Source organism: Pezoporus occidentalis, unplaced genomic scaffold (genome assembly GCF_034315485.1).
Source record: "Pezoporus occidentalis ecotype Australia unplaced genomic scaffold, CSIRO_AGI_Poc_V1 ctg26, whole genome shotgun sequence".
In the NCBI taxonomy this organism is placed as follows: Eukaryota; Metazoa; Chordata; class Aves; order Psittaciformes; family Psittacidae; genus Pezoporus; species Pezoporus occidentalis.
The window spans coordinates 2,519,693-2,541,449 of record NW_026914502.1 but is presented as its reverse complement, the minus strand read 5'-3'; the positions used below and the strand labels follow the sequence as shown (position 1 = coordinate 2,541,449).

Below are 21,757 nucleotides of genomic sequence, written 5' to 3'. Positions count from 1 at the left end.
CTTGTTTTGTCTGGGATAGAGTTAATTTTCTTCCTAGTAGCTGGTGCTGTGCTGAGTTTTGGCTTTAGTCTGGGAACAACACTGATAACAGACGAACGTTTTAGTTGCTGCTCTGTAGCACTTACCCTGATCAAAGTCTTTTCAGTCTCATGCTCTGCCAGTGAGGAGGAGCACAAGAAGCTGAGTGGAAGCAGAGACAAGACACCGGACCCAAACTAGCCAAAGGGGTATTCCATACCACAGCACATCACGGCCAGTGTGTAAGCTGGGGGGAGTCACCTGGAAGGTACCAATCACTGCTCTGCATTGGCCAGTGGGTGGTCAGCAATTGTTTTGTGCATCACTTCTGTTTATTGCTTTTGGTTTCCTTTCCTCTCCTCACTTTTCTCTCTCTCTCTCTCTGTTATTCTCCTTATTATTATAATATTGTACTTTATTTTCATTATTAAACTGTTCTTTTTTTCAACCAGCAGTTTTGGCATTCTCTTGATTCTCCTCCCCATCCTGCCCAGGGAGGGAAAAAGAGGCAGGGGGTGACAAACAGCTGCATGGTACTTAGTCGCCATATGGGTTTAAAACACAACATCTTTTCTGTTTTGAACAGGAATACAAATGTTACCATTAAAGATCTTTAGAATATGGCAGGGTTGCTTAGCTAAATATATAAGGTATTCTTAACATGGCAACCCTAAAGTCAGTCTTCTCACAGCTAGAATTACCTACTGGGCTGTATTTCTCTTCTCAGTTAATGAAACTAACTCTAACAATACCCTAAATTAGCATCTCTCCTTCCACTCCTCTTATAAATATTATGCAACAGAGGAATTCCTATTTAAGCCACTGGAATGGCTCCATTGTTCAGCTTCCTCTCGATTTGCTCCAGAACTCGGTTGCCAAGCGGAGATTCCACTCTCAACAAAGACCCAGCCTTCAGGCTGCTCACTGCTCTTTAATGTAACATGCAAAAAGTAGTTCAGAGTAACAGAACAGTATTTCTATGACAGTGATTATTACAAAGCTACCTGACAAAAGCTACAGATTTGTTGCTAAAAACATCAGTAAAGATGGACCTACAATCTTGACAGTAAATAAAACTATTTGCATTGCAATTTTCCTTTTGTTCCACTTAATGTTCCTATGCTTTGGACTTTTGCCTCACACTTGCAGGGCCATAAGTAAACCGGATCCTCTGAATTCTCAAGTGATTCAATTAAAACATAAATGGGCATCTGCAAATAGCAGTACATAGAAACTATTAGGAGTACTCAGGTTCACGGTACTTTTACACACATGTAGCTTATTATTTAACATTAGCATATACTTAAAGTATACTTAAAGCTTCCAAGGAGTAACTATAAATGTCATTAGCTACTCAGTAATATCAAATGTCTACAACATCCCCCTTCATTTTAGTACCAACACCCATCTACTCAGATATGGGTAACATCTACTTAAATATGGATTGCTGGGATGGGAGAATTTCAGCTTTTTCAATTGCATTTGGAATGCTCAGCAAGAACCAAGAAAGCTTCTGTGCATGATTGGAACAGTACCTGATTGGAATATTTGCACATTACATATAGCAACTTACCACAATTAAATTTAATCAACCCATTTTCAACCCTCAGTTATTTGAGTATACAAAGACACCATTTATAATAATTCCCCTTTAACTCTGCCCCTTCATGCAGCCTATCATTTCCACTCAGGTTGAATTTCATCATCTGTTGCTGTTGAAGATGCAGTGATACTTCACCTGCATTTCTTTTCAGTGTTACCAGAACCTTATGTCTGATCTAGCGAGGTGCTCATGAGCTTGCTTCTCATGTATGACTAAACAATGCTGTCTGGAATATGAATTACAAGGCCAGTACAGACTTTCAGTCTAACAGCACTAAACACAGTGACAGGCTGCTAGTTTGCTTACTCATGTGGTGGCTTACTACACCAAAACAATGCAACCAAGCACTTCCTGACTAAAGCTAGCACTTTGACACTTGTGTTAGATAAAGCAGAGGCTCTTGCCTCAAGCATGAGAGAGCACACGTTGATTATAGGTAGTATCGGATAAGACGACTCGGGCTCCAGTTCTCTCAGATTTGGAGTTCCACACAAGTAAAAAATAACAGGTACACTAACAACATTATGCCATTCTTTTTAAATAAAGCATAGTTAGCATCAAACCGGGAAAAGAACCGCATCCTTTGCCACCCAAACCAACTTAGAACTGCCTTTATCCAGTTTGAGGGAAGTGAGTATGTGGTTCAGTCTGGTTAGGGATTTTCCTCTATTTATAAAATGTTTAGATAACCAATTGTATTTTATGCTAAACAAAGACTACAGTCACCTTTAGCTTTTCTTAGTTCGTAAGTACTAAGAGAAGCCACAGTAAGCAAAACCAAGAAAGAATTCAATGACAGCAGAGTTCCAAAGAGGAAAACAATAAGGTATACACTTCATAAGTAACCCAGTAAAGGGTAAATAATTGCATTTCCTTTCGCTGTCATTTTGCCATGTAGCGACACTACAGATGCACAAATAACACAATAGTCACTATCTTCTGATTCTATAAGCAAGATAATCTTCTACCACAGCAGCTAAAGCACAGGAATGTTTTGGCAGAAGCATGATTCACTGATAATGCATTTGTCAAGTACTGTAGCGACAGAAGAGTTACTACAGAGTTAGCACAAGCTGCCCAGCCTGAGCACAGAAAAGCATTTCCTTTTGTGTTACCTTAGGTGCTGTACCACCTCCAAGATCAGAAAACAAAAATCTATCATACTTTTTGCCAACCAAATGCTTTATACCTTCATAACGTTATAATTATCATGTTGCTACTAAAAGAAGTAGCAACAAATCTCCAAAGTTTCGTGTTTCATTCAGCAACAAGATAAGCAAGCATTACTCAATGTAATACACAACATTTTTTTCATACATTACTGTCATGAGATAGAGGAAAGCTTCTATCAGCAACTGAGCTTTAGTAATCAGCAATCAATTCAGAAAATCTACAAGAGTATTTTCAGCATTACTAAGAACTCCATCAAAATCTGTCTTTAAGGTGGGTAAAGAATTTTTATTCCTAGGGCATCCCTCTGTAAGAAAAAAAGGCTTCTGTGGTCCTTAAAGCTGTGCAGATACACCGGTTTACTGCAAATCCACTACCTGGTATTAACAAACGACTGCCTGGATTACCTCAGTCTTTTAATTCAGCACAAGTTATTAGAATCACATTATTTATACAAGCTACTCAACATGAAACAAGAATCCCATTAGGAACAATTACAATCTAATTCTCAGTAATACCGATAGGTGATTAATGTTTTCTTCAGCGTAAGCAGGAATAATAGAAAATAATCAGACTGACTGATTTAATATATACAACCCCTACATACACACTTTAAGGGCTCCAGTCAGCATCATAGTGTTCACAAACAGACTAGTTTACTATACATAGTGCAACAATCAGTGCTGTTAATCAAAGCTTGCCTCCCTTGAACAGGTCCCTTCTGTGTTGTCTAATACAGAAGCAGCCTTCTGAATTCACCTGGAGCTTCACGAGCAGTACAACGCAGCACAAGACCATGCTGTAGCTAAGAAAAGCAGTCTTATCCTTCCCTGTTCGCCACTTAACTTCCTCATTTGCTAAAATTAGCTTTCCAGTATCACCTCTATGATCCTACGATCCACACAAACTTTAACAGCTTAGAGGAATGACAGCTGTTGCTAGCAAAGATGATGCTGCTGAAGTCACTTAAGTTTACCAACTCTATTTGTTCCCCCCACATGAAGACAGCTTTATAAAGCTATGCATATTCTTTTAATCACCACAGAAATTAAACTATAGTGTTTTCTAATTCAGGAGGAGCACTATAAGAGATACAGAGAGGATCTATCTACCAGTTTCCTGACCTTTAAGGACAACTAACACCATGGAACTAAGATTCAGATACTACATAAAGAGGGAAATCTCTTGGTTACAAACCAAGGATAGAAATACGTGACTAGAAAGGCAAAATCAGACTAAACTAATATGACAAAGTAACACTTCACCTACCTCAATTTAAGATATATATAACTGTTTACTCACCTGAAGCATGGCTTCTTTCTGTGGTACAGAGAATGCTCTTTCCTCATTTGAAGATGGTTTGTGAGTGGGTGGAAGATCAATCCTGTAGTAAAGAATGAAACAGGACATGCCATGTTTGCTAAGTCCAACTGAATGGGCAGAGACTACTTATTTCAGCTGGCAGATCATCCGACACACAACATTCGGGGACACACACCTTTCAGTCAGCAATGACACCTATGAAATACTGTAATGTTAACACATCCACCACTGGCAATGATTCAGCCACATACTCTTTGTAGAAAAGCACCACCCATAACTTGTTATTTATCCTGTGAGGTGTGAAGAAGACTGAACCTCCCCACACCACACCCCCCCCCCCAAGCAGAATTAGGGACTACTGGTATCTATTGTTATTTCTAGGTTACGAGATACCAACATTTACTGCTACAGTCTTCCCTTGCAAAGTCTTCGAGAAAGCCTCACAATTAATTCAGACATACAAGACTTCTCTATTGTAACTTTCTCAGTGAAAGCAAATGGCTCTAAAAGACTGAGAAGGTTTAAAACTATTCATATAATTATGCTTCAGCTACAGAATGTAAGAGAAACAAAGCAGAAACCAGCATTTCTAACAATGACTCAGTTGTAGGAAAACACTTGACTCATCTAGCTAGCTCGAGATTCAAGTCCTCCAATTTACTTTATGCTCAATGTTGAAAGTTACTTTATTCTTATTCTATACTCCTTATTAAGTACATACAGACATGACAGACATTTTCTTCCTCACTCAGTTTAAGTGTTACCAGTATAGGGTATGTGTGAAAAGACTTGTATTTGCAGATATTCAAAGCCATTGTAACTCTTTATGACTGTTCCAAACAGGGTCTAGACATCATCGACTTGAACTGATGAAACCTTTTCAGACTTGCTTTGTTTACTTGGTTTCGTTTGACTATATCGGATGCTTAAAGTAAACCATGTCTGTGCCACAGACTCCAAAAACCAACACGCCAGAAAGCACAATGAGGCAGTCATTTCTAAGCATGTATCTACGGGTGCTCGTTTCACTTTACGTATCTTTGTGGACCTTTACTGCTGCAAAGCACGGTCAACCTGCTCCTACGTTAAACCTACTTTTACAATAAGCTAGCAGTCTGTGGCACCAGTCAAGACAGATCTCTCCTGTGCCCTCCAGTTTAACTGATTATCACTTTTCATTAAAAAACACTCAACAAGCTTCTGAAGAGATGAAGAATTGCATTACCTCTGAAATCACGCCTAGCCTCCTCATTTCTTTTTTCATAAACCAAATTTCTACTCCAAAACTGCAGCCTAAAATGATGACAGCTGAACAGCTGCTAAGTAAACTCTGACATTGAAATACCTGCATAGAACAAAGGCTTTATGATTATTGCTTTCAATTAAACAAAAAGTAAAATCCAACACATACTCACACTTTGTCAAGGTAAGATGGTCTTTTTTTCCTTGGGGTCAGTAGCACTGTCACAAAGATGGTAATGATAAAAAGAGCAAGGACTGCTCCAATCACAGCCCCTGCTACAGCAACAGAAGAGGTCTGCTTAAATGGCACATCTGCAATGTGATAGCATAGATTACACCTTCAAGAAGTTCACATGCCTTCAATACCCAGATAAACTATTTCAGCATTGCTCTGTTTCTTCCTTCCATGACCAAACAGAAAGCCTTGTCCTGCACTAGCATTCTTGCAATATTGGCTCTGGTCACCCAATTAAAGAAGTGGTTGCAATGCGAGAGCTCATGAATCAGCAGTATCATTTCAAAAATGTCATTAGCTATCTTTAATAAATACTACCTGCATGCATTTTAATTTCAATTTCAGGGGAAGATGAAGTTCCAGCACACAGGCTTTGCACTTACAAGAGCAAGTAATTCAAAATGATAGATAACTATGGCTTTATTTGCCGTCTTTATTTAGAGCCACTGAAGTCTGCAGAAAGGAAAAAGGGAAACTTAAAATCAGAGGAAAAAAGATACACTACCAGGGGCAATGAACACAAAATCACTAATACTGGACTTACAGTTATCAAAACAACCCCTAAAGCCATCTATGATCCCCGGGACTTCACACTTTAAGCCATAAGAAACAGTCATCTTTACAAATGAATTTTAACTGAGCAGGGGAAGGGGAGAAAGAAAGAGAGAAAAATTGTTCTGTTCTTTATATTTTTGTTGGTGGTTGGCTTTTGTTTAGTTGCTTTCTTTAGAAAAGAGTTTGTCCTTTAACCTCAGCATTGTCAAACCTAATGTTCAATAACTCCTATGAAGAGCTAACGCATGTCAATCTGTAAAGGTCAACCACTTTGCTGTATTAGGGATTCAGAAAGTTGAAATCTTGATTACGAAACCTACTAGCATACTTTAAATCAGTATTACCAATCACAATGTTCCAAACCTCCACCAACAGGCTTATCAAAAAAGTTGGTTTTACCCATAAAATATAGGTAGCATACAGAAATATTACTCTGATCTACAGTAATTACTTGATCAGAAACATAACAGCAAAGAAGCTTAAAATTAACATAGCTCTGTACTTGTAACATCTCTAATGCAGTTTACTTCAGCTATTTCCTCTAAGAAATAATCACACACTGCCTCTCTCCAAATACCACACAACCATCCTCCATGGAATATCTTACCAGATGAAATCTTAAGGTCAAAAACCCTAACACTATGCAGTATGTTTTATCAATTATTAATCATTCTAGTGCTATTTCTTTTGTATGCTGGAGAGCTGGACAAAATCATCATCTTCTCATGCCTCATTTAAAACAAAATAACAACAAAAAAAACCAAACCACCTTAATTCCAATCTGATAAAGGGATTTCTGTCCTCTTGCTGCATATGAAAGACCTTACAGCAATACTCCCCTGCAATTGCTCATATAGGTATGATTAAGTACCTTGAACAAAACTGAAATAAACATTTTTTGGTGACTTTCTTTAAGGGATAAAGTGATAGATTAACAACTTGCAGGAAGGTAATCCACTCTAGAAGACTAATGTAACACACCACCTTTACAAAACAGCTTTCTTGACATAAGCTCCGTTGGCTATCAGATACCTATCTATACATGTAAGAAGCACAATTGACATTCTCCTGAAAACAGGCACATGAGTCAGCAGAAAACTCACTTAACCACTGCATTGGCTTCAGTGTAGTTTACATAAGTGTCCTCCTGCTTAAATAAGAAAGTTGTAGATAACTAATATACCCTGTCAGGTCCAGATTCGTGAAGATGCTTTGCTCTTGTGACTGTACCAGAAGATTTCCTTGACTGTCTCACACTCGTTTTCAAAGTCCTTTTTTGCTAAAATGTTGAAGCATCATAAAGTATCACACTTTCATTGAAAGATCAGCCACTGAATCCCATTTTGGATGAGATAACAATAGCCTCCCATTTACTTCTGAACACCAGGAAACAGCGATATCCCAGTAAGTGTAATAATGTAGGGGAACTAAATTGCAATTACTACAGGATTCACTTAACTTAATTACTTTAGGAAAAATATAGTCACAAAAAACCATCAGTCTTCCTAGAAGAACAAAGAAGAAGAAGAAACCCAGCCTCCTATGCCCAGCTAAAAAAGCCAGAGAGCACCATGGTGCCAGCTACACAGCACTTATCGACCAGCTGGTTAGAAATAGATGGGGATAGATCAAGAGCAGAGTTACAGCCATTGTATTTACTTTTATTTAGAAGACTCTTAATCCCAGATAGTGTATCAGCTGTGCTTGAAGTGAAGCTGTTTAGATAGCAACTATCCCTATTTATCACTCTCAAGTTCCATACTTCTGAATATAGTTTCTGAAGACACATCTTTCATAAGCTTAGGGTCTCCAAGGGGAAACGCTAACAAGTCCCTCTTAAACACTTCAGTTGCTTCTACCCAGCCTCTGGTTTCATTATGCTTTTGCATCTCCAACTTTAAGAGCGCATCTGTCAAACATTTCTGTACACTACCTATGTTCCAGAAGGTAACAAAAAGTTTATTCACACAACAGCCATTTGTACTTACAATCAATTCTTTTTACAACAGTCATAATGTACAAAACATTGCAACACGCGTAAGCCCTATTCCTATTATCAACTCCAACTCCAAAACATTTCAACTTCTTAACCCATAGGAATTAAATATAGATATATATAATTTTTAAAAATGAAAACAAAAAAAATCCACAGAGACAAAAGCAAAATATCCCATGTGGAGAACAGGTTTATGGTTGTTTATTTCTAAGTAACACCATCTTTTAAAGATGAGACATCAAGTATTCTTTATTTGAAGAGAGGTATGATCTCTTTATTCCAGAAATAATTTGGATTGGAACCTTCTGCTAGAAATTTAACTCCTTTCTTTGCGTTTGCACTCAAACTCCAGATACACACAATATCATTTGCCATTGTTCTTGAGACTTTGGTCAGTCATGTATCAGTACTCCATTAATCCAAACATGAACTTAAGTTGTTTAGGGATGCTTTTCCATTTGATTTTCAAATAAAGCTGTTGTCACTCTTTGTTTAAAGACATGCAGTCATAAGCAATCACAGTGTATTGTCTACAATGCTCAATACGATTATTTTTGTGAAGCTCTAAATGGCCTAAGCTACCGAAGATCATGAGGATAGAAAAGACCTTCCAGCATGAGTGCTCACAAAGCAGCTGTAATTATACAGCCTATTTTATTTCCAAGGTAGCAGAGATTTGTCCCTTTTCACGCTTCAAATACTAATAGCCTTGTCGGCTTCATTTTCCTTGAGCTAAACCCCTAACAATGGCACTTCGAAGGATGTACTACCCAAATTATTATTTATCATTGGTGTGTAATTCATCTGAAGTTACGTCATCAGAACTAGTTTGGTGAACCTGCTCAAGACAAAGCAGAACTACTTCAGATGTCCTACACAGAATACCTACAGTGTCATTTTAAAGAAGAATGCATCATTCAGTAAGTATCAATTACTTGCAGGGAAAACAAATCCACTGTGGTGCAGACTGCAGAGTTCAGATAAACTCCTGTTTCACAGATTCTATAGTTGCAGCATTAGAGAATATGTTTTCAACTATATGAAGTAGCAATGCAAGTGTCCACTTCCCTACTAATCATCTGAAATTCTAGTTACCCTCTTCAAAGTAAGCATTGTAACTTATTCGGAAGCAGCGTAAAACCACTGTTTTAACTTCTGGTCAATAAAAATTCTAGCAACTGCTTATTGGCACCTGGGTAAATAAGCAAATTCACAATAGCCTCCAGCTCCAAAATCTATTAGACTTTTCTTCTTAGTTGTGTCCAGTTCTTGGGCTTGCAAATTCACTGGTAAGATTCCCACAAAGCCTCAGAAAAAGGTCTCTACAATTGTACCCTGGGTACTTGCAAAGAGTCTTGTATTCATGAATGACTTTTAACATCCTGCCAATTACAGGCCTAACAAAATACCTTACTGTATGTATATGCACAGACACTAGCATAAGCTTTAGAAATCAAAGACTATAAAAAAATAATTCGTCATCTTATTCAAAGAGTAGCCTTTGACCTGTTTACACAGTTACTCCTCAAATTTCTGTTCCTAAGTTTCAGTGCAATGACTTCTTTTAAGTACATAGTTACAAGAAGGCTCATTAAAATGCTAAGAGGTATTCATTTTTGTGCACAAAAAAAAACCCCATAAAAATAAAGCTTTGACTCTGCTGTAACTCATTTTAATTGGTAACGTATGTGCTATACAGAAGCATTAAGTTTACCATGGATGGTATCTAAATTGGAGTAATCCACTTCATCTGTGAAGCAAAACCCCCAGAAGATTATATCTGATCACTGCCTTAGGTAAACTTCTTTTTTTAAACCAGAGAGCCAAGACAGCCATTTTTTTATTCTTAAACAACGTGGATGGCAACTTTAATTTAGCCTTTTTTACCTCTGACATAGACCAATATAAGCACTCTGCATTAAAACTCAAACAGTAGTACAGCATCGGGAAAGAAAGCAGCTCAAATACATTTTCCCCAGATTCAGTATTCCCATTGTGTCAAGTCACAATATAAAAACGTTTGGGAAAAAAGAAAAACCAACCCAGTTTCAAAAAGTTTATTCTTCCTCTTGTTAAGTATAAACAATCTGAAAGCGATCACCCAATGAAATGAACTGTAGGTACACGTTTTAGTTTTCAGTTGTTACTACACATACCACTCCCTCCGAGATATTACCGAGCCATCTATGTGAGAAACAAAGTCTTCTTCATTGTCATCGTAACATTCACCACCCATATACTTCATTCCCAATGTTCCACCTTCATAGTAATCCATTGGTCTTTCATAACGTTCCTGGTACCTGTTAATATTGTCTATATTGTTCCACTCTGGTTTTTCAGGGTCTTCTAAATAATCTTTAGATATTAAGCTGTTCATTGGATGCTTTATTTCTTTTTTTATACTGTCAGGGTAAGAATCCACATCATCTGACTGAAGAACATCTATTTGAGACTCTTTCTGCATATCTGATGGTGGAATGTAGTTCTTAGCAAAGTAGTCACCACGGAACGTCCGTCTTCTCCTATAGCAGACAATTCCAACCAGAACACTGACAAGTATGAGGAAGAGCGCCCCACCCACCGCACTACCGATGACAGTACCCCAAGTGTCTTCCTGCATGGCTGGCAAGGTTGATGTTGGGAAATCTATTATTCTAGGCTCTGTTGCTAAACCTGTGATGCCATCAGTCGAAGGATGCCAGGGAACCGTGGGCAGTCGAGTGGTAGTAGTAGGAGGATCTAATGGAAAGAGCAAAGAAGTAGACAAGACACAGAAAAGGCACAGAATGTCAATGCAAGCTAAATCAGTTAAGGGTTTATAAGAAAGCAGTTGATGGGTATGTTCTACAGGAATAGTTTTTCATTCTCAAGTTCACAGCTCTACCAGAAGTCTTACACTTGCCAAAAGATTGTGGGTTTGAGCTATGCTGCAGCAAAATAGGATGTACAGGGAGATAAGAGATTATCTTTAATTAGACATCTTGTCCTCCTCAAAGTAAGGAGATGCAGCTTTTCTTCTCAGATGTTGACTGTAGTTTATTATTTACCTCCCCCATGGAACAAAGCTGTCTGTTAGGAAAAATCCAAGCGGTTCTTTACCTTTCCAGCCAGCAGTTAGGAATACTGAATCAAAATAATTTATTATGCCACAGGGTCAATTATTCCCACTTCAGAAATTGCTCAGGGCTCTGAGAGTAAGAATGAAAAACTATGAGTTTTGTGCTCAGTCAGCAGTACATGAACTACTGATTTTTAAGCTATTCTCTCCAAAAACACTTGTTGCATTAATACAACTTACTCAGCTTCACCTGGGGATTAGTGAAAGAAGCATAGTTAAAATGGCATGTATTAATGTCAAAGTAACATTTATGTTGAGCAAAGAGCTTTCGAGATTTAAAAATGAAAACCACTGAAACATTAGAAGTCAATTTTTTTCTACGCATTCCTCCTAAAAGCAATTTAATCTCTCCTGCACAAATAAATTTCCATATTAATTTGTCAATATAAAACATCAACTGATTTCATGTCAGGTTATGCACGTAAACAAGAGACTGCCAGCTACCAAGCTTCTCCAGCACTCAGCTTTTTCCTTTGCTCTTTAGGGTCTACTGGATATGTATGCATCTGTACTGAAGACAAGATTGAAACCAAGGGCTGAAGACACAGAAAGCCTCCTGAGATTATACCAGTCAATCACAGTGCGTTACATGCAACTCCAGTTTCTACTTCTGTGCTGCACTCAAACAGGCTTTTTTGCCTGGCCCAATGTAATTTTAAAATCAGTAGAACAAACACTAAACATGTTGTTATAGCTTGAATCTTTTAGAGAGAATATTACATGCAGAGCCAAGTAGCTCATTATGTCTTATTATTTAGTTACATGCCCGTAAGCAAGATTCATGGAACTACTACTACCGTATTGCAGAGGCACTCTAGATTTACCACCACTAAAAGTAAAACAGAACTGGAGGTAGGTCAAGTTTCCAATTACTGGACAAATCCCAACGTTAAAGATTCAAAAATGCGATTTTTAATCTTACTCAGAGACAGACAAACAATTCTCTCACAACAGATGGAATTGCTGCAATGGTCATGATCACTACAGATCAGACTGCACTTCACTGCTGAACACAACATTTTAGGCTTGACATAAGTAAAGTTTTACGCAGATTTTTGAAGCACGTAATTATATTACTTGACTATGTAAAAGTGGTGATTTGTTAGGGAGCTATACATAAATGAAATTAATTTGACAGAAGACAGAAAACTGAACAAGGAGGATGCACTACCAAAATGAACAGGAGGAATTCAGATTATGATTTTAGTAAAAACTGATTTAAAGTGAGTTTAATAATTTAACGAAGAAGTACAGATTAAGGAATCCAAGTTTACCAGGGTTCCCATGTCCCACAAATCCATTAGGTCAAGAAGTTAAACTCAATACCCTTTTCCTTGAAAATGCATTTGCTTTAGACAGGATCTCTTAGCTTAAGATACAATTTCAGACAGCACCAGCAATATTTTCTTCCAGGCCATATATACACTTAGGTTTTTTTAAGCCTACTTTGTAATTGTCCATCTATTTCCCTCTGAGGTCTTAAGTCCTACCCTCCATATCCACAGTATAAAATAACCATTCACAAGTGTGCAATATTTGCATCCTGGCAAGTTTAACAAACACATATGTGAACCCCCCCCCCCCCATCTTTTAACTCCCTGCACCAAGCAAGTTTCCCAAACAGAAAACATCAAGACCTGAAGAGGCAGAGTTCCTTACCTCTACTCCATGACATTTTGCTTGCAAATCACATCTCAATTATTACCTCCAAACTACGGAAATGCCACTCTTGTCTGTTCAACAAACTATTTATAACATTTCACATCATCACCAATACCTGAATTCTGAACGTTCTGCACAAAATATCAGGCACATCATTTCGATATTAAGTTGCTCAAAAACCTCAGTTTCCAACTATTTTCTTCACCTTTTTTCTTATGATATAGTGCTTAACAGCTGTCATCTTTTTCACTAATATAGTTCTGTGGTGCTGCACAAACCAGAACAACATACTGAAGTACCCATGCAGGCCAAGGAGCATAAAGTGGCAGAAATGCTGAAAAAATCTGACTTTAAGTTAAAAGCTTCTTGATTTCCATTTCTGTCCCTTACCATGTTCAAATCCTCATTACATATACCCTGTAGTAATGATGAGAACAAGTGAAGACCCACAACAATTTTTATCTGCTATTACATGGCTACCAACCTCATTTAAATAGGAATAGGAGACACAACCAAAGAAAGCAAAGACCTATTTGCTGGTATGAAAGAGTAAACCCATCAGTTGCCTCCATATATAAAGAGATGATGAGTTTGTTGCAAAGCCCGTTATAGTTTTCTACCAAGAGAAGCAAGATTTGCTCTTTACTTCACATGAACCTCTAATTTCTTCTCAAACAAAGCACTTAAGCAATAGAAGGAAAACTTCAACATATTTAACTTAAGGAAAACTTATTTTCCACACTCCCCATGAAAGCCGGTACCAACTTTCAACAGCTTCAGTCTGGTATTTTTACTTTTTCCTTAAACGACCATTTTCAGTACAGTTTTCCAGTTCTTGCAATATAAACAGCTTATCTTGGGCAGATGACTTTCTACAATGAAGTCTAGTAGAGATACCTGACCACATGATGTGTCTCATGTCCCCAGGCACTACATCTATCCACCTCCATCTCCCTGCAGTATATCCTCATTCATATATCCAGGACCCACCTTTGCATCCATGGGAATTCAATGCCAACAAGAAGCCATGTGTCAGAAAGACAAATGGGCAAGGAGATGGATGGATAATCCCTAGAACCAGACCACTAGCTTCAAAATTTTAGGTTAAGTCCTGTTTTATGATCAAGAAGCACACACCATTGTAAAAATCCACTAGAGAATACAGTATTTTTACATTACAAACCATTTTTCATTTAGCTTGCTAGGAATTATTTCAGGGATAACGTGACCAGCTCTGCAATAAGGATGAAAAATCAATACTGTCACACATCTCTTTTGGGTAAAATCTGTCACGAAAGCATTACAGAAACAAAAGGTTTGGAAGGGAAGGAGCATTGGCAAGGTATGTATTAATACAGTCAAAGTCTAGCATGGCTTCTGAAACCATACAAACTCTAGCTCTTCCCATTTTAACAAACAAAACGAAGCCACACAATTTAAGATGCAGACTTCAAGCCCCACATCCCTTCCTCTGCCTTCTACAAGACAAGGACCTACTATCAATTACATATAACCCAAAAGTGAGTTGGCTTTGCACAAATTACAAGATTGCTCTCTTTGCAGTACTTATTTTAGTAAGTAAAAGGCATCTGCCTGCATATGCATGACATGTAGATATGTCCCTGTGTAAATATAGCTCTACTTCTTAACCTGCCAGCTCAGGTCCAGTTCTGGCACTCCCTAAAAACAGCTAAGTTTTGCTATTTGCAATGAAGCAGCAAAACAAAGTTGCTGAGCGACTGAGAAGCAGCACACAAACAGTATCCACCAGTCCATGCCAAAGATCAGCTACTGCACCATAACTATTTCTGCAGTGAGTTACCTTGCATTTGCCACAGAACATAAGCCATCACCAGAGCTCGAATAGCATGTATGGCTATTCTGCTTTTTCAAGAACTTGATTCATTTTAGGAAGCATCATATATGATTCCACTGTTAGTTCATTTAAGTCTGTTAGTCAACAACGTAACTCAAATGATAGCCTCGTATTATCATGCATGACAGTCATAAAAAGCATGAGTTACATGCTCTTCTAGCAGCAGATCATATTCATAGAACTGACAACTTGAGAAGTGGTGGACTTGAAAAAACATATTAGGATATAATATTATATAAGGATATATCCTTATATTAGGATAGTTGGGATAGCGCTGAGAACAAAGCTATAAACTGTAGTGTTACTTTCTGAGTAAGTGTATTTAAATGTTACATTCCAGGAAATTTTCAACTTATTTCATGATGATATCATATTCATTTTTACTTCTTGATACTTCTTACCACACGACAGCCTTTTTGATTGTTTTGTGATTCTTACACAGCCATGAATTCTCCAGAAAGGAGGCATTAGAACCAAGCACCCAAAAGCAACTTATAGAATCATAGAATAGTTAGGGTTGGAAAGGACCTTAAGATAGTCCAGTTCCAACCCCCCTGCCATGGGCAGGGACACCTCTCACTAAACCATATGACTTTCGTATTAATTTGCAGCACATAACAGTCTTAATTGCAGGAATTTTACAAATAATTCCACTGTCTCAAACTACTTAGAAGTTCCCAGTTAACTAGCTCATTAAGTAGTCAGTTAATTACAACTAATGAGTTTTCCACAATGGCTTGCAGTGTAGTTATGTCAGTCTGACTGAAATGCAATCTTCCGTTTCTAAAGATGCAAATAAACCTATTGAATGTGAGTTCTGACAGATGTGGCTCCAGACATCCTGAACTTTCAGTTTTAGTCTTAAGTCTTCATTCTCATTTCAGCTCCCAAGTGCTCATATTTAGCTTAAGCTCTTAAAAAGAAGTCACATGTTTGTATCCTGTAACTGGCCAACACATACTCTTAACAATTCACATTGTGGAATAACTGATGTAAAGAACTTACTGAAGAGCAGCAATACCATACAGCAGAATGAAGTTTTACTTGTCATGGTTTTTTATCCTCCTTAAGAAATGATAATATATTAGCACTTATTGACCAAGCTAGGTATTAGCTAATTTAGCTAATCCATTATGAAATCCAGAGAGCTACTTCACACTTGTGCAGCACTATTCAAATATATCCTAAGTCATTCACAAAGAAGGTGTCACAGTAACACATTAATTACACTGTGTTAATAGACATGTGGATGTATTCCAGCAGCAGTGATGCCAAACAGACACACAGATTTGACATTTTACACCAAGTAAACCAGCATGCCATCTGCATGAGATACTTAATTTTCTGCTTAAATATAGATATCTGCATCCCAAGAAAAGGAGACAATGAGTAACTGGAGCACGATACACACATTGAGAAAACAGCCATAATAAACAAACAATAAGCAAATAACCTCCTTAGTGCAGAGCCTCTGACTTTTTCTAACTGTAGCTGCTCCCCTCCCACTAACATCTGTGTTTGCAATTTATTACAGACAAGTTACTGTCTATCCAGGTCAGCATGCATTGCCAAACACAGGTTAACCCTGGGAAAAAAAAAAAACAACACAAAATTCACATACCAAGAGAAAGCAGTAATCTTTGAAACACTATGGGAACTACCTCAACCTTCAGGATTTCCACTGTTGTGTTGCTGCTATGGAAGAGTCAGTTTAACCCCAAATTTTACTACACCTCCAATCCATTTTTTCAATAGCTTTTCGTGCAACTTAAAGGCATAAATATTTTATACACCAACTGGCTCTTCAGTTTGCTGTTTCAACCACTGGCCAAAACAATTCCAAGTTAATATAGCGTCTTTGCTAGAAAGTAAGACTTACCTAATATGTAGATGGTCTTCTGATCACTTCTTTGACCAAGGGCATTAGTCACCTTACAGATATAAGTCCCACTGTAGTTGTAAGTCAATGGGCTGATGAACTGCAGAGTATTGTTAACAGTTAGCAATCCCTCAGGCCACTGTCCATCCAACCTAAAACACAACAGTTATATTCAGTCATAAAGACTCCCAGTTGAAAGTTTAACTAGTTTAAAGTATTTGCAGTAGCCTAGAGAGTGAACTTTTTGCTCTGCTCCAGCAGTCAGTGGCCTTTCATTGGATATTCTCAGTGTCCACCTGAACATACAGCATCACATTTGTGCCAAATCCTTTCAGTGTCAAATCTGCCGATAACAGCAAAAATACAAAGTCTACAAATGAGCACTACTACAGTTCAGAAACCAGTATCTCAAAGAACTCGGACAACCCAACTCAAGCTCTAGAAGTAACGGTCAAACTAAGCAGTACTTAGACTATGCTGTCAATTATATGCCTGCTCTTTTGCATCCAGTTTAGCTTTCACAATGAATAGGCAGGGAGAACTGCTCCTCATGTAGACATTAGATGTGCCAACCAGGAATGAGGCCCTTGCTTGGACCTGCTACTCACAAGTAAAGAAAACTTACTTTGTAGTATCTGGGCTAGTGATAACCCTGACTATGGTGATCACAATGCTGTGGAGTTTGGGAGCCAGCTGGATAGTACCAAGGTGAAGATTTTAGAAGAGCTAACTTCAGCTCACTCCTACCTCAAAAGAGAGCCGGGGGTCCTGGTTGACAGCAAGCTCGATATGAGTGAACAAGGAGACACATGGATAAGACAAGGGCTAATGGGTACTACTGGGGACAACCCAGTTGGACACAAGGGGAACATTTTTCACAGTGAGAAGATGCTACCACTGGAACAGTTCCTCTCTAGGGAAACAGTGGTTTCCCCCAGGTTAGATACTTTTAAGGTTCATCTGTACAGGGTGCGGGGTAATCTTGTCTAGACTGTTTTTGCAAATAAGAAAGAGGTTAGACCAGATGACTCTTGAGGTACCCTTCCAACCTGCTATTCCACAACCCTTCTACAACTTCTGTCTGTATACGCTTAATTTACAGGACACTGACCATGATTTCTAAGCCTAAATTCAAGCAGTTTCTTCCCTCTCAACCTGCCTTTTCTCAGTCCCCATAATTTCTCACCTATATTATATCAGTGAAACCAAATCTGGTCATATATTTGATGCTTGGTCATGTACTTGGGGAAACTTGGGGAAGTCTAATTTTCCTATAGCATTCTGCATGTGATTGCAGTAACAACTGTGTTAACAGAGAAAGGGGATGGGCTAAGGCATTGGAACTATTTTAACAGACCTGCCAACTGCCCATTAAACACTTATGTAATTTCATGCCACTGCATCCCATTTTGCTTTTATTTAAGTATCTATTAACAGCTAGGAATTATTGTGTGTAGAGATCTCTCATCACATGGATTTTGAGCTAAGGACAGAATGGGGATGGCCGCCTACTGTAGCACACAGGTAAAGCTTACTAAACCTACTTTAGCACAGCCATGCCATTCTGACTAGAGGTAACTGCAATGATTTAAGATTTCAGTGGCTGCTTTTATGATGGAGCCAGTTGTTTGGTTTTCCTGGGAAATTACCATTAAGCAATCCCATATTTATCAATACAATGTTTTTAAACTGTATTGCCACTACTGTTCCCATATGCTAAATTGAAAAGGTAGAGAACTTAATTTACAGCTTCACATCAGCAAATATTCCTGTGATTTTTATCAACAGAAAGACCGCAACATAGCTTAACTGTCCTTAGGAAAGTTATTTCTTGTGTTTCTACATGCAACACATCAATTTAAAATAGCTGGGTTTATTTCATTTTTTTTTTCTTCTTCACGGGACAGATTCTGATCTAAGCCTGCTTTTACTGTCTTCTTCTGTCTCTTGCCCAAATCGCATCCATGGCTGCAGAAGCAAAGCAGTAAATTTAAGAGTAGGACCCCCTCAATCCATATATGCATGAAATGCAGCTCTTATTTAAGTTAGTTTCCTAAACCTCGCTTCCATCACTATGCAAAGCAATGCATTTATCTGCCTTGGTAACTGCTTGAGCGGTTTCAAAAGACATGACAGTACTATAATTCAGTAAGCAGTATTTGCCATCTCAACTGTAATTTCCAGATTTTAAAACACAGATACAAGTAAGTCTATTGAAGTGTTTACAATCTACTTTAATAATTAAAAAGAATTAATAATAGCTGGATTCCTACTAGATTTATTGGGTGCTGCACTCTATACTGCAAGAAGAACATTTTATTAAGTAGCTACAGAAGACTTCATACTGACAGTAACAAACTGTTCAGGCTTGTATATTTACAAGATACCCACTCACCCATTACCATACATACACATCTTGCATCCTTTTAAAAGGCTGGATAACACCACTACAACCCAATACAAGTCATATACAACCCAATACAAGTCATATACTTTGTTTTCAAAACAGGTGTTTAAGCTAAAAGATTGTATCACTTCAATCATGTGCCAAGCCCCTTTTTATAAATACTTACCTGGTCCACATAAATTCCATAGGTAATGGATTTGCATCAGCATTACATCTGAGCTGAACGTTTTCTCTTCCAATGAACCAGTTTCCATCATAGCCAGTTACTGAAACTTCTGGGGCATCTGACAAAATAAAAGGTTTAACCTATCAACAATCACAACGTTTTGGTTAAACATGAACTGGGTGTTAAGCTCAGCTCAGTGGAGCAGAAGATGGTTTTTGGGTTGGTCATTTTGCTGGTTGGGGCTTATTTTTTGTGGTGGTGTTGCGGTCTTTTTGTTCTTGTTGGTTGTTTTCGGGGTTTTCTTTAGTTTGTTTTTTAATCTGAAAGCCAACAACAAAACACCAACACTGTTCCAAACTCCAGTACAATATGCAGCAGTGGAACAGATAGGGAACGATAAGCTGTTTCAATCTGTGCAACTGTCCCAACTGTGTTTTCCACAAACATAAAACACTTTGGGGAAGTGAGAGGACTTCAGAAGAATCAGTTTAATGTGGGTTTTGTTTGGACATGAGGAGTGGTAATTTAGAGCTACTTCTCCCTAACAAGATGCAGCCAACTATCAGAGTCAGCATTTTGAGAAAGCAGGTAATCAGGAAATCAAAGAGTTCACAGATGCCAGTTAAAAAGGTTAACAGTTACCCACTGGCATCATAATGTAGAATTATGTTACGGCCCTAAAAAGCAAGGAAGCCACTTTGGATAAGCCTGAGAGACCTAGCTGAAATATTCCATGACTCAGAACCCAGAGAACAGAACTACCAGAGTGATTTGGTATAATCTCCTAGGCAGAGATAGAGTAGTTGTAAAATCTGTAAGGATAAGGGAGGGACTGAAGGAAGACTGTAGAACAAAGACATATAATCTCTGCTTCTTGCTGCTTTGCTGCTGACTGTACAACTGTCAGAAGTTCTGAAACATGCCTTAGCACTCAGTTCCAAGTAAGTTTAAGATCAACTTACCCCCTCATTTCACTTTAAACATGGAACTTGATTCTCTTACACAGTTTGAGACAATAATGGGAACAAACAATCTTTGCTTCTGTTTCTGTATCAACGGCACTTCAACCCACAGCTTCATTTCAACACTGACAACTCAATCAGCACTACTCACTACTTTATGCCCAAGTAAGTGATGATTTAACAAAGAGAAAAAACCCAAACGCACACGATATTCTAGTCAACCCAAAATAGCCAAGTTAATTCTTTTCCAGCCACTACATTTCTTCTAATTGAAATGACAGACTTCTGTGAGTTGAGGATTTTAAAGCAGCACACAGCTGAGACCAGAGACCAAGAAGGAAGAATTTATTAATAGGTCATTTTGGTCACATACGCATTGTCTAACAAAAACCAGATCAATGGCTTAAAGCTCATTTATCTTAACTGGTTTTAGCTATGCAGCATTGTAAGCCACCTAACTTTGTATTCATGCATTTTAAAGCCACAAATTTGTTAAACAAGCCTGGTACAGGTTTGAGTTACATACGCAATCTAAAGCTGAACAACAAGTGTTAGGACATTATACATAATGTTCATGTTTCCTAATGCAAATTAGAGTGGAAAAAACCTTAGCAATTTGAAAATTTACTGATCCCCATAAGACCTACTCTCAACTTACCGCAAACATCAATCTTCATTAGTACTGCTCAAACCATAAGGCATTATGAGCAGTTTACAGGTAACTTAGTTTGTTATTTTGTCTGTAATCTTTTCAGTGTTAAACATAACTGTGAATTCTGTTTACCCTTCTGCCAATATCCAAAATAAACAGTAGAAACAACAGTATTCCAGCTTTGTGCCTACCTTTTTAGCTACTTTTTAATAGACATCCTAGGTTTCTACTCCTACCTGACCTACCTCTTACGACCTGCTTTCCTACACAGCTTAATTTTCCTTTTTCCTTCCTTATACTAAGTGCTCATTTTCTTCTGTGGAAGGCATACAGCAATCAAGAGGGTGGTCACAGGATATATACAAAGCAGTAATTACCTCAGAGAATACTTACATTGTATGTCCAACACTTGTGGGTATCTTATCTCCTTTTCCAAAGCAGGGTGCCTCACAACACAAGTTATACGTCTTCCTCTCGCAAACCGTGTAGGGACAATCATGTACTGACTGACAACTGTCACAGTTTCATTTGGAAACAAAGTAGAGCTGGATTCCATGTCACCAAGACCTCCTTCCCAGTCAATCTCTGCAGCAGGTTTCCCAGTGGCTGCTGTACAAGTGGCTGCTACTGTCCTATTTGCACCATCTATTAGAGGGTTTGGTCCTTTCGTTAAGCTCACAACAGGTTCAACTAGGGAGGGGAAAAACAGTAAGTTTAAACAAGACTCCACATCTTACATAAAACAAATCCATTTGCAGAAGTCCACTCTAATCAGATATCCTAGAAATAAGATTACATCATATACCAGAGATAACTCTACAAAGCTTTGGCCTTCTGGTACAGTTCACCTTTGTCCACATTAAAGTTTCATGCTGCTCATTCACTACACTTAA

General features: G+C 38.1%; 1 protein-coding gene across 4 annotated transcripts in view; it reads right to left on the bottom strand.

Moving 5' to 3' along the window:
- NECTIN3 (nectin cell adhesion molecule 3) overlaps positions 1 to 21,757 on the bottom strand; it is a 62,605-nt gene that overhangs the window by 7,637 nt on the left and 33,211 nt on the right. For 2 of the 4 annotated variants that reach the window (XM_062623946.1, XM_062623948.1), the window contains exons 3-8: positions 21,258 to 21,554; positions 19,251 to 19,368; positions 16,678 to 16,829; positions 10,744 to 10,881; positions 5,530 to 5,668; positions 4,094 to 4,175 (exon numbers count right to left, since the gene is read on the bottom strand). In XM_062623946.1, the coding sequence (XP_062479930.1) occupies positions 4,094 to 4,175; positions 5,530 to 5,668; positions 10,744 to 10,881; positions 16,678 to 16,829; positions 19,251 to 19,368; positions 21,258 to 21,554 (926 nt within the window). Of the gene's footprint in view, positions 1 to 4,093; positions 4,176 to 5,529; positions 5,669 to 8,084; positions 10,882 to 16,677; positions 16,830 to 19,250; positions 19,369 to 21,257; positions 21,555 to 21,757 lie in introns of those variants that run through there. The other 2 variants (XM_062623949.1, XM_062623947.1) reach the window with 2 other exon arrangements.